Here is a 13,762-nt window from a genome sequence, read left to right as displayed (position 1 = left end):
GCGGCGGCCGTCGGAGGAGCGCGGCGGCGTCGCGGCCCGTTCGTCCTGCCCGGGCTTGGGCAGCGCTCAACGGCACCATCTGATCGTCTTTCGTGCCGGATGCGGCCAGGGGTTGGTCTCGGTGCCCCGATGTGTGCGGACGCTGCAACCTCGGCTATTCAGCGATTGTGTCATTCGAACGGCCCATTATATACCAGTGTACAAACACGAGGCTGCCGGGGTCCTTCAGTTGAGGTCTCTGAACACTCCTCAAAAGCACGGGTGTGCGCTGGCTGCTTTATAGAAACGCCCACCTTCAGATCAGTGGTACTGAAGGGACCTGAAAGGTAACACTGAAAGGAGCTGGAAGGAACTGCGGGTTCTGGCTACGAGGAGAGGAATGGCACGTGAGTACGCGAGGTGGGTATAGAGCAGGACGGTCAGACAACCACAGGGCAAGACAGCCCTTCCAGATCGCTTTTATTTTGTCAGATTATCTTGTAGGTGAAAAACATCAGAGTGCAGTTCCGCTGAAGCTGAAATCTTAACAGTATAGGTATAGGTAGTATAGGTAGTCACATACGTGATGTGGATTTCGTAGGTCCCAAAATTAGTATGAGAAAGAGAAATGTATGCATGGGTGCACCATTTCAGAGGCTTTTTTGTTGCAATTATGCATTCGTGCTATATTTTCTGCCAGCATGAACAACAGTAACATCTTGCAAATCAACTGGTCAGCAATGTTGCAGGAAGAAAAAGCCATCTATAATACCTGCAGCTCGCTCATTCAAGCGATATAACTCTATGAGTTTGAAACCTTCCCTGACTTTGAGTAATGATGAAAAAAGCAATTTTGGCCAGTTAACTGGATAGGAGATAGTAATGGAGGCACCAGAATTCATCTTGAAATACATTTATAGGAATGTATGTATTTCAGTTTCGGGAGCTGAAATGTCATATTGATAATTTAGGTACTCCTTTGTAGTTCCTCCTGCTGGAGTCCTAGTTGGCAGGCATTTTGCTTTCTTTTAGAGTGGTAAATGAAGGTAATGCAGTATGTATGCAATTAACTGCAGTACACAGTATACATGAAGTAATGCATGGAGTCCATGTTTATTGCACGATCAGGAGCAAAACTCTGAAGCCATGTGTAGTCCTGCAGGGGAATGTGACTTTGTAAGTGTTGAAGCTCTCACCTGCCCACCAACAGCCCATGCCGAATCACTTGACATTGTGAGCCTTGTATTTGCAGGAATGAAGCCAGAGCCCTCCTGGGCACCTGGAGGGCAGGCAGAGGCAAAGCACTAGAGACAGAGAGTGGCCAGCAGGGAAAGGAGGTGTCCAGCAGCACTTTCCAGCTTTTTCCAAGGTTTTTGCTCTTAGGATCAGCACGATATCTCTTACCCTGGATACACTTCGTGTTTCAGTACACAGGAATTCAGGACTAAAATTGAAATTAAGCTAAGCTAAGGATACTGGGCCACATCCTTACTTTACACAGCTGGAGACATCTGCACAAACTTGGGATAACTAGATCCTGGCATAGCCCTCCAACATTTCTGACAGTGTTTGTGGTGGTTTCTGAATGAAGCGGTGCACACTTATCTTGGAACAGCTTGCAGCTGGTATGGGTGTGGGCTGTTTATAAAAGCAAAGTGACCGTCCTCCCGTGGCCTGGGCTGATCTTCAGGGATCACAAAGGTGAACTTCTGCATGAGAGTGGTGAAGAAGATGAAGAGCTCCATCTTGGCCAGCTGTTCCCCCAGGCAGGCACGTCGACCTGCAAGAAGGAATGTCCATGAGAGAGGACATTGAACCACACTGAAATCACTGTGGGATGAGCACCCTTTGTGTGTAGACAAAGGATGGAGCAAAACACAATTCAGAAGCCTTCTTGCACTGAATGGAGAGAAGGAAGAAAGTGGGACTGCTTTGTTAACTGTGTGAAAAAGGCTGAGGCACTCACAGCTATTTAGTTAGATGGTGCGTCATGTCTGTCAGGCACAAAGTCACAGAATAATTGAGGTTGAAAAGGTCCCTGCAGGTCTTACCACCTGCTCAATTGCAGAGATAAGGAAAAGGACAACCCTTGGACTTCCACTTCCCAGGAGGCACATCACCACTCCCGCTGTGCACCCGACTTGCAGCTAGACCCTCCCGTTGGATTTACCTGCAGAGAAGGGCAAGAAGGCCTCTGGTCTCACAAATTCCCCATTTTCATTCAGGAAGTGTTCGGGATAAAACTCATTTGGCTTCTTCCAGACTGTCTCATCCTTCAGCACAGAAGTCAAGTTGGTGATGATTGTCGTCCCCTGCACTCGTTCACAAGAGGAAACAACTTACATGAGAACTGCAGAATTATCTTAGCATGACAGATCAGTGCTGGTCCCTCTTTAGTGAGTTTCTCCCACCTAATACTGTCTTAAGACACCAAGCTTCAGAATAAGGCACCAAGCTTCAGAATAAGGCACCAAGCTCTTCTTATCTTACTGAAAACAGACATGAAGCATTTGCACATTTCCAGTAACATGTGTTGCCTGCAAACAGCCTCTGCTTCTCAGATCCCCAGGGACTTGTTTTATAGCTGGAAAGGAAAAGCTAATAGACTTCAAAGCCCAAACTTTGCATGGGACATGGAAAACCTCAAAGCTTATGTTTTAAACATCGGGGAGTCACTATGTGGCTTAAAAAAACATCTCAGGCTTGCATTACAGAGGATAGTACTCCTGAGATGCCTCTGCAGTTGGTTCCCGTATAAGCAGTGTAAAGCAGAGCACAAGTGCGACTATCTGTGTGATCTTAGTATTTCAAAATTCCTAAGTCAGTGTTCTCCACGACTGTGCTTTGGGGCAGGAGGGACAAAGCTGCCGAGTTGTGTGTTGTCACTCCAGGCCTGGCCTCTTCCTGGAGCGATGATGCTGCATTGGCTTTCTGGGCACACACACCTTGGGAATGAAGAAACCTTGAAGCTTGGTGTCCCGGTATGTCATGTGAGGTAGCCCCATAGGAATAATGTCCCCACAGCGTTGTACTTCATGGATGACGGCATTGGTGTAGGGCATGTTTGCTTGGTCTGCCATGGTGGGCGGTCGGTTTCTTCCAATCACCTTATCAATCTCTTTGTGGACTTTACCTAAAAGCAGCACAGTTTAGGAATTAGAGTTTCCTTAGATAATCAGAAGGAGCTGGTACAAGGTATAGGAATGCTGGGAGCATGAGCTGAGCAGGCACTGGGTGAGAGCAAGACAAGCAATTACAGAGAGGAGCAGAAACTAATGGGAATATACTTTTTCAGTTGCTCAGAAAGATCTATAATTATTAGTTATGCACAGTGCTTTTAATAAAATTCTTCTCATTTGACATTCTACCTTTCCCCTCCTCAGTGTGACTGAAAGAGTACTTGTGCATGCAGCATTTGAGAATTAAAACAGCTTAGTGTCTATTCCAAATACAGGAAGGAGGGCACTATGGCCACTGAAAGTCCCTCAGGAACCTTCAGTGAGAGGGAACCTGAACATGGCCTTCCAACTCCAGTATTTTCAGCACGTTCCCTACCGGTCTCACTAAGCTGTGCCAGAACAGCTGTGTCTGGGGATGCTATGTTTGGGGAGGTGTTTCTCCTGGTTTCTCCCAGACCAACAGTCCCCAAAGCTGTTTCTTACTGCAAAAAGCCCAAAACATCGAGAGATGTGCAGTGTCCTTGCAGTGAAATGAGTGTTCAGAGGAACATACCACACCTCTACTTGTCCTCTCACTTACTCTGTATTTCTGGGTACAAAAGCATGAACAGGAACGCCCATCGGAGAGTGGTGGAGGTGGTTTGAGAACCTGCTGCAAGCAAGTCTGACGTCACGAAGCTAAGGTTGGTTCTATTGAAACCATTCACTTCAGCCTCATTACCCTGCAGAGTGATAACGAGAGTGTGACAGGAGCAAAGACACTTTCTTGAGAGAGAAGACTTTCTTTCAGAGAAGTACTGAGAATTCCTGGTCATTTTTGCTGACCAGGAATTCATTGGCAGAGTAGAGCACAACACCAGCTGTGGTCTGTGTATGACTGGTGTGCTTTATCATGCCATTGCCACTGTATTCCTGTATCCTGAGAGGTGAAAGTTATACCTTTATAGTGAATGCCTTGTGCTCTTAATTCAGCAGAACACTGACGCTTACTGTGAGCAGCAGATAAATGTGACAAGAAGGAATTTGATCAGCTCAGATCCACTCCTTAAATGTCAGAAAAGTGATGTAGGCTAAAAAGAGAGCTGTCAGACACTGAGTGGAAAAAGAGTGTGGTAGTTGGGGACAGAAACAGCAGATTATATACATGATCTCTGAGGGTAATCAAGGAGGGCTCAGCATGGAGAGCTGAACACCTCATTTCTCAAGTATGATGTGGAATGAAGAGGTAGGAAATTTGTAACAGTCTTTATAAAACTGTATAAGTCAAGCCAGCTTCTATTAACAAGTTTAAGGAAGTAAAGGAATTGCCTCAGGATTCTGAGGTTCTGTTGATCTCTCCGTACCTTTGCCATTTCCTTTAAAAATGCATCAGTGAAGTCTCGGGTGTAAGCAGGGTTCCAGGTCTCCTTGTGCTTCTCTATGAGCATTTCTGTGAAGTCTATGTATTCCTTTTGGCATCGAAAGATCATCTGTGGCAGTCCAGGAATGCGCAACAAAATGGGCACCACTTGAAGAAGCTGTCAGACCAGAACCATACAGAAAGAGACAAGGTGTTACGTGGTCTAAAAATTAAAATAATGGAAACACAGTGCTCTCAAGTGACAGAGGTCAGTGTCTTACAGAACATAATATGCTTCTGTGTTACCTCAGGCAGGAGTCCAATTTCTTCATTCAGGGAGTTTTCAAACAAAGTTAACAGCTTCTTGAATGTCTCGTCACCGTACTCGAAACGCTCTCCATAGGTGATGGTGCAGATCACATTGCTGACCGCATTATTTACAAGAAGATGCAGATCAAAAGGACGACCTAAAAATGGAAATGGATGTCAAGCAAAGGGGCTAAGCAACATCACGCTGTGGTACTGCAGCTTCCAAAAACAAGAATACACAAATACCTCTTTGCTGCTTTCATGAGAAAATGCCCCAAAAGTGCTGAAAGTAGGAATACATCATAGTAGGAATAAAAGATCTTCTCTCCTACTATGGTTCAGCTGGTCAGGAGTCTGAACCTCCTTATTTAAAGGAGAAAAGTCCTCAAGAAGAGCCGAGTTACAGGGTTGTTCTGTCACATAACAGATAGCACTTCTTGAGTCTAATTATAGTTGATGTAGTGTGAAAGCTGTCGGATTCATTTTGCAATATGTGATAATATTGATATCATGAAATCACAGGCTGCTTCTCCTGGCAGTCTGTTTCAGTGCCTCACTACTCTCAGTGTAAATAATTTCTTCCTCTCCCCTCTTTCAGTTTAAACACTTCCCCCTAGTCATATCACTATGAAATCATGTTAAATCTCTTTCCTGATTGTAAGTTCCCCTCAAATACTGGAATACTGCAGTGAGGCTTCCCTGCAGCATTCTCCTCTGTGGGCTGAACAAATTGAGCTCTCCCAGCCTGTCTTTTGAGGAGAGGAGCTCTAGACCTCTGAACATCCCCATGGTTTCCTCTGGTTCCACTCCAGCATCTCTATGTCTTTCTTGTGCTGGGCACCCCAGCTCTGGGTGCAGTACTCCTGTTGAGGCCACACAAGGACAGAGTACATGGAGACAACCACCTCCACCAGTGGATCCACTATGTTCCACCCCATTACACCTAACTTCACATGGGTAATAGTTACCTAGCTCTGGAAATAATTGTATTTTACCTCTACTTATTTTTATTTATTTCCTGTTTGAAATTGATTAGCCTTACAGTAGCTCCAGTGTGTAAGGTAGAAGTGGCTTTATGGCACAACAGGTTCAGTAACCATTATTCTGACGGACTTGAAACACGGCTTGCAAATAGGAGAAGCTGTATCACTCTATTGCCTTTTTCTGTTTGGTTGTTTGGTTTTTTTTGTCAGAATATTTTCTCCATCCTGCATGTGACAGACCTCCTTCAGAACTGATTGCAGAGCACAGAAATCCTGCTTCCTCAGTCACTCGCTCCTCCAAGGACTTCTTTCCCATCCCAAAGTTCCTTAGGGTAATGAGCGTGAATTTCCTTAGCTCCTTCCAAACATGTCCATATTTTGCCAAAACAATACCTGGAAATAAGAGTGCCCAAGAAACATCAGGAGATCTAAGCTGTACACCATGCAGGCTTTGCTAGAAAAGAACAAATGTGAGTTTAGAGGTTAACATCAGAGGGAAGAGAAAAAAAAAAAGTTAAGACTCTGTATGGCTTGTTCATACAGCCACTCTAAAAACTCAGTACTGCACGTTCTAATGCAGGTAAGTGCCCAGCAAAGGTGATCAAGGGGGAATTCAAGGGGAGCATTTAAAGGAAACATTCCTCCAAATTATTCAGCACTGTGTCCTCAGCTTGCGTGAACTGGGTTGCATTTTGTGCAGAGGATCTGATGCGGAGGGATGCTTTCTTCTGTATTCTTGGGAGAAAGTTGCCATCTTTTTGTCATGACAAGAACACATGCTCATCGGGTGGCAATGGGCACTGGGCAGAGGGAACTGACAGCTCTCACCCTGGCAAGCAAGTTGTATCAGTGATCGTATTCTCACACTGCTGAAGAGATGTGTGCTAGTGCCTGGAGCTGTACTACAGCCACTTACTAGAGCTGGTAGATCACCTGATTCTGTGACCTCAGAAGAGTGGCAGATATACAAGGATACTGGCTAGAGGCACATGTGAGGGTGGTTTTACACTGGGAAAATCTTCTGTCTACTCACTACCTAGCTAGTCCTCCTTGTGCTACTGTCTGCGGGAAATGTATGTTTGCAAAGGACTTGCCTTCAGATTTATGTCCATAGCCCAGATGTTCATATATTGGCATGTATGGCCGGTCAGCAAAGTCCTCCGATTTGTTGACCAAGGCTTCCTTCACAGTGTTGTACCCATTCAGCACTACCACGTTGGTCCAGCAGTTCTGGAGACTGAAGACGTTTCCAAACTTCTTGCGAAACTGCCAAGATAAAAAAATCATGGCCCTGAAAATGGTCTGTCATGCAGTAGTGTGGGAAAGTGATGTCGAAAACATATCCCTGTATCTTTCCTTAGCATCTGACTGTTCACTGGCTTGTACTTTGTTTTATTAGGAGACCTTCCAGCTGACCTTTGACCATTGGTTTTCTTTGCAGTGCAACAGCTCACAACAGTGTCATCCACTATCTGCAGCAGGGAGCAATGCACTGCAACTGTCAAGATACAACTATTCTGGAGGAACTTGTCTAGAGCATGGTGTGGGTATTTCGGGTTTTGTCTAACATCACGAGGTCAAGAACCTGTTTGGAGATTTTCAAAGGCTGAACACTCAAGAACCGTTTATTTCCCAACACTTATAATTTCATTTGAAAACCTAAGCAATTTCTAGGTAGTTCTAATTTCTGCTAGATAGAAATACTGATGATAAAGTGCATGTAATTTCTTTTTCTACCCAAAGGCCAATTCCCAGAAGCATGCTTGGAAAAAGCAGCTCCACAGTGGAGTTCCAGGTCAGCTTTCTTCCCAGGGGGAATGTACTCTTCTAGAAAGACTGGTAACTGGTGCACATCCTACATCTCTTCTGATCTGAAAAGGACATGTTGCTGACAAAAGGGGGATTGCATCGATGAGTTTATCAGCTGTGTGTTCTTTGTCTTTGTTGTTTCTTTTGTCTTCCTTCCTTTCTTCATTTTGTTCTTTCCCTCTCTTTCTCTCTCTTTTTCTTTCACTGTCTTTTTTTTTTCCTTGCCTTGCCTTGCCTTTCTCCTTGGCTATATGTCCCCTCCCTTCCCCCCCCCCACTTCCTCTACCCTTCCTTCTTTCTCCCTTTCCTCCCTTCTCCCCTTTTCTCCTTTCTCTCCCCCTACCCCCATTTCCTCCGATGTTTACCCTTTCCCCCTGCCCCTTTCCCCTTCTCTTCATCCTTCTTTTTTTTCCTGTTTACTTATTTATTTTTGCAGTGGGATTTGGAAGCGGATTACCACTTCAAAGACACTAGAAATACATCATTAAAAGAAATTAGTGGTCAAGTAACCAGTAATCAGTGCAGCGAGAATGACCCTGATTTGTTATGATTTGAAAATGGTAATCTTTTGGACAGACAGCTAAACAGTTTTGTCTTAGAAAAGGAGCCTTTAGATTTTGCACACTGAAGTAAAAGCCCATGGCTGATCTGCTGCAAGCTGTGCTGTGCTTTTCCTTTGAGAAGAGATAATGCCTGACTTTGAATAGGAATGCAACAGTCATTTCTGGCACTACTGATGGGGCAAATCCTGCAAGCTGATGTAATAAACTGAAACTACCACATGGCTGTGGGCACGCTAGGTAACTCACAGAGCAGTCTGCCATTCCTGCAACACTTCCCCCATCCGCAGAGTGCCGTGCATGTTGGCTGGGTTCACTACTCACCTTCTCGAAGGAGAGAATCGGGTTGTTGTAGTTAACGTATGGCATGGTCCCCACAAACGGCAATGACACTGGGCCTGGGGGGTAACAGCTCCACTTCTTTCTGCGCTTCATGAAATCAACAAGCACAGTAAAGACGGTAAGAAAAACTCCCAGTACAGAGATGTTGCTCCAAGATGACAGCCACAGGAGCAGTGTCATTTTGTAGTCTGTCTACTCCTCGGTCTTCCTGTTTCGATCCAGCACTGTTTCTGTCCTTCACTTCTGCCTCCTTCTCCTTTCTCCTGCCTCCCCCCCCCCAGGCAGCTGTCCTCTTCTTCTTGCTTTCTCCTCTTCTTCACACCTTCTTTTTCTGCCTCCTGCTCCCCTCTCCCTGTTGTTGCTGACTTTAAACATGGAATTTGGTTTGGACCCAGAGCTCCTCCTCTGATCAGCTCAGCGTTGGGGGAGTGGCGACGAGGGCTGTTCCTTTTCCTCCTCCAACTCTTTGCCAAATCTGGAGGTCAGAGACCTCCTTGTCCCTGCCACCATGGAGCACAGGCAGTTGTGCTGGCCCTGGGGTAGGGCTGGGTGATGTCCAGGTGTTTGCCTGTCCTGTTCCACAGCCAAGGTGGGATTGAAGCGCACAAGGCAATCCAGTCCTGCTGCATACACACAGGAGGCTTTGAAAAAGAGTTTAGGTCCGTTGTGTTATTGTTCGTACAGACAAGTCAGGGGAGATGCACAGCTTAAACGCAGGCTGTTCAGATTTCTGCTTGCAGGGCTGAGAATTTATTCCACTGGAACTTTTGAAAGCTTTGGTTAGGTCATGCCTTTCCTTACAGAAAGCGCTTACTTCACAGAAGTAATCTTAATACAGTGGCCTGAGACTTCAAAAATCACTTATGTTTCTGGGAATAACCATCTTTGTTTAACCCCTTAGTGAGGTCTCAATGTTTTCATCAGAGATTTTTGATGAAATGTTGCTCTTCGTGCACTTCATCCTCGACACTAATTGTTCAAAGTGTGTGTATTGTCAAAAAGGGGTGACATGAATACTGTGTGATTGTGAAGTGAGGGATATTTTTCTCTGCTAAGATAGGGATTATGAAAGTCTGGTAAAAGGACACAATCAGATTTTAGAGTTGAATATCTGATTACAACTCATATTTGTAAGGGTGCAGGTTATAGAGTTGTAGAATCCTTAGAGTTGGAATGTATTTATATCAACTGAAAATGATCTTGCAAGTGTAAATTTTTTTTTTTTTTTCAGTCTTGCAGCTCCAAGCTGTGGGTTACGGTAACAGGCCCAAAAAATAGGATGCCATCCAAAGGGACCAAGACAGCCTGGAGTAGTGGCGTCAAGAGACACTCAGGGGGTCAACAAAGCTAAGTGCAGGGTCTTGCACCTGGGTCATGGTGCATGCAATTATTTGACATCATTTGAGTCAGCACTTCACAGCAAAGCTCTCCCTGTGCCCAGCTTTCACAGAATCACAGAATCACAGAATGGCTCGGATTGGAAGGGACCTCAAGGGTTCTGAATCTCCAATACCCCTGCCACAGACAGAGCCACCAACCTCCCTATTTAATACTAGACCAGGCTGCCCAGGGCCCCATCCAACCTGGCCTTGAACACCTCCAGGGACGGGGCATCCACAACCTCTCTGGGCAGCCTGTTCCAGCACCTCACCACTCTCATAGGAAAGAACTTCCCCCTGACATCAAACCTAAATCTTCCCTCCCTCAACTTAAGACCATTTCCCCTTGTCCTGCTGATATCTACCCTTTCAAAGAGTTGACTCCCCTCTTGTTTATAGGCTCCCTTTAGGTACTGGAAGGCTGCAACACCTTGCAGCCTTCTTTTTTACAGGCTGAAGAAGCCCAGCTCCCTCAGCTTGTCTTTGTAGGGGAGGTACTTCAGCCCCCAGTCATCTTTGTGGCTCTCCTCTGGACCCTCTCCAACAGCTCTCTGTCTTTTTTGTAAGACCTAGACACAGTACTCCAGATGGGACTTCACAAGAGCAGAGTAGAGAGGGACAATCACTTCCCTGTCCCTGCTGGCCACCCCTCTTCTGATGGAGCCCAGGATACCATTTGCTTTCTGAGCTGCAAGAGCACACTGCTGGCTCATGTTAAGTTTTTCATCCATCAGGACCCCCCGGTCCTTCTCTGTAGGGCTGCTCTCAAGGACCGCTCCTTCAAGTCTGTATAAATGCCTGGGATTCCTCCAGCCCAAGTGCAAAATCTTGCACTTTGTTGTGTTGAACCTCAGTAGGTTCACCCGGGTCCATCTTTCAAGTCTGTTGAGGTCCCTCTGAATGGCATCCCTTCCTTCCACCGTGTCAGCTGCACCACTCAGCTTGGTCTCAGCTTGGTGTCTTTCAGTTGACACAGCATTTATAGCACACTGATTGTTTTGGTGTTGCTGAGCTATGGGCATGTGCCCAGGGCCAACGCACAGAGAAGAGCCACCACATTTAAATGTCAGGGAGGGAGAGGGCTGCACTGTGGATGATGCTGGGCTGCATGTAGCCCACTGGCTGTGGGTTGGACATGTGTGACTTTGGCAAAGCCTTTGATACCATCTCCTGCAGTACCTTGTAGCTGAATCAGTGTGATAAAGACTGACAAGATAGATGATAAGGTGGGTGGAAGAGTGTTTAGTCTGTGGATCTCAAAGAGCTGGAATCAGCAGCACATAGTTCAGCTGCTGGCTAATCACTAATCACATCCCTTAGATATCCACGCATGTTTAACATATTTATTAATTATCTCGATGATGGGACAAAGGTGTGTTTGCAGAGAAGTATGAGTGTTTGTTGGTTTCTAAGTACCCACCATGTTTTGAACAGCTCTAAGTGAGGTCTTAGGAGAAAGAGCTGTGACTCAGTGGATTCAAAACTTAGTTTGCTGCCTGCTGCTCACAGTCTGTTTTTGTTGGGCTTTTCCACAGATGTCAGCAGTGTCTGTGTGAAGCTGGCAGTCTTTAGTACTCAGAGCATCCCTCTGAAGCATCACCAAAGGACAAAATGTAACGTAATCCAAAATGACCATCTAAATGCTGGCACCTAACAAACAAAGCCTAGCAGCAGGGTCAGAGGGATCCAAACTGCCCTGAACAGCTGCATGCCCCGTGCCCAGGTCCTGGCTGGATCACAGATTTGGCACAGATTTGGCAGGGTGTGAAGGGCCTGTTGATGAAAACTCCAGCTTGCGCAATTATACAGCATCACATGCTTATTCCCCTGGTGAAAGTCCCAGCTGCTGAGCAGCTGCCAGCAGTCAGGAGCTTCAGCACTGGAGCCAGCCAGGTCACACAACAGGAATATTTCCTTTAGCTCTCAGAAAGGGTTCCTTCAAATCCCAGGGGCTGCTTTCCCCCCAGCACCATTGGGAGGATCTAAACCTCAGCAGTATACTGTTCTGGAGCAACAAAGCCTCTTGTGCCATGCTTGGTGTTCATATAGCACTTTGTACATTGGAAGTGTTTGTACAGCTTTAAGATGAGCTGTGCAAACAGCTTGTTCATAACAAAGCAAGCAGCAGACCTGAAATAGCCAAGTCTTTCACAGTGACTTACTGCCAGCCTTCCCACATTGCACCAAATCTGTTCTTGAGGCTCTTCTTTAAATTACCCATGGCTTTTCCCTGTACCCGTCCCAGTAGCTCACCTGTAACCAAAGCAAGTCCTGGCAGTGCTCTGCTTCTGCTGCCCATCCTGTCCCTTTCTCTCAAGGAGCAGCAGCTCTGAGCTCGGTACCGACACGGGCATGTCCTGGGTCCTATCTCCCAGCCACAAAGAGCAGCTTCTTGCTGTAGAATGCTGAGGAACCCAGCACTGTCCATGCAACCCCACTGGTTCTGTCCCAGCTGCTGGTTTGGGTTTCTTTAAGATTCCCAAGAGCAGTGAATATATTGCACTTCTTTTCATTTTTGGATTACTGCTTGTACCGTGTGGTTTTTCTCAGCTGTACAGGAGCATCCAGTGGAATTTTGGACAGAGTTACTGGCTAAAATCCCATTATTAATTTTCTTGTAAGCAAAGCATTTATATCCATATGGGAAAACTCATCCTGCTTTCCTAAAGCATGAGATCAGTGGGACACCTTTGAAAATAATGAGGTGATTAAATATGGGTTTGGCAGTTGAAGAGATGGAAGAACCATGATTTAGTTCCAGCATCGATTTGAGCTGTGACTTGGAGGCAAGCAAGCAGCAGGCTGGTATCTCAGTTTCCCTCTTGTAAAATTTATGTAATGGGGCTATTGGGCCTGCAGTGATAAAGCACCTGCAAATCTAGGTGCAAAGTACAATCACAAGGACTGATACCATTGGTTCAAAGTACCAAATATTGGGTTTGCTGGAAAACAGGAAAAAGTGGGAGCATCAGTTAGGAACAGCATCCTCATGAGGAATTGGGACTTTGGAGTAGTCTCCTTCCTGGGAGTTGCTCAGAAACTGTTTGGACATGGCAGTGGGCACCCTGCTCTAGATGGCCCTGTGGGGGCAGGAGTTGGAGCAGATGGACCCAGAGGTCCCAGCCCACCTCAGACATCCTGTGGTTCTGTGCAGTCCACTTTGATAACTTTCCTCGGAGGGCTTTATGCAGGCCATGGTCTGTGCTGACTATCTGCAGATAGGCTTAGTTTGGGGTTCAGAGTAACCTCCCAGTGCTGCTTGAACAGCCCTGCCTGCACTGGATGGTGGCACTAAGGCTCTCAAGATGTGTTGCAGTTCAGGATTAAAAGCGTGCTGAATATTTTCAAGAATCTGTGCCGTCTGACTGCCCTGACATGCCACGTGTAGAGCAAACGAAGGCAATGACAGAGCCTTTACTTGAGAAATAGGTGCTATAGGAAAAGATATCCAACCCCTACAATTCTGTGATTCTGTGATTCTGTGATATCCAAGAGGAATTAACTCGCCCCTCCCGGTAACAGTTTGGAGAAAAGTATGAGGTGAGGAATGTGACCCTCCCCCAGTTGTATCGCTGTGCTGCAACAGAGAAGGGTGGGGGGAAAGGCGGGTCCACGTAGACTCAGATGGCATGGGAAGTATCGTGGAGACAGAAGGGGTGGCTGTAACCCCCCCCTGCCTGCTCCAGGCACTCACGTACTCACTTAGCTCACCCATTGGTTCAGGCTGTGACCTTGGAATTCCACTACACCATGCCATGGTGAACAGGTGCCTTTATAAGGAAACTGGAGCTAGTCTCTTCAAATCGAATGGCAACAGGATGAGAGACAACTGTCACAAGCTGCATGGACCTCTTGATCTTGTGAAGCAAAGGAGATAATGGAG

General features: G+C 46.2%; 1 protein-coding gene across 1 annotated transcript; it reads right to left on the bottom strand.

Moving 5' to 3' along the window:
* Positions 1-1,068: 1,068 nt before the first annotated feature.
* LOC100548322 (cytochrome P450 2D17) lies at positions 1,069-8,680 on the bottom strand. The gene is made up of 9 exons (XM_003202322.4): positions 8,483-8,680; positions 6,884-7,055; positions 6,030-6,182; positions 4,804-4,964; positions 4,502-4,675; positions 3,739-3,880; positions 2,925-3,112; positions 2,150-2,291; positions 1,069-1,759 (listed from the first exon to the last, which is right to left on the bottom strand). Exons 1-9 carry the CDS (start codon positions 8,678-8,680, stop codon positions 1,581-1,583), a joined length of 1,509 nt encoding a protein of 502 aa, XP_003202370.1. The 3' UTR covers positions 1,069-1,580.
* Between the last annotated feature and the right edge of the window lie 5,082 nt (positions 8,681-13,762).

This window comes from Meleagris gallopavo, chromosome 1 (assembly GCF_000146605.3).
Source record: "Meleagris gallopavo isolate NT-WF06-2002-E0010 breed Aviagen turkey brand Nicholas breeding stock chromosome 1, Turkey_5.1, whole genome shotgun sequence".
NCBI classification, from domain to species: Eukaryota; Metazoa; Chordata; class Aves; order Galliformes; family Phasianidae; genus Meleagris; species Meleagris gallopavo.
The sequence above is the reverse complement of the archived record's forward strand: the minus strand, read 5'-3'. Positions and strand labels throughout refer to the sequence as shown.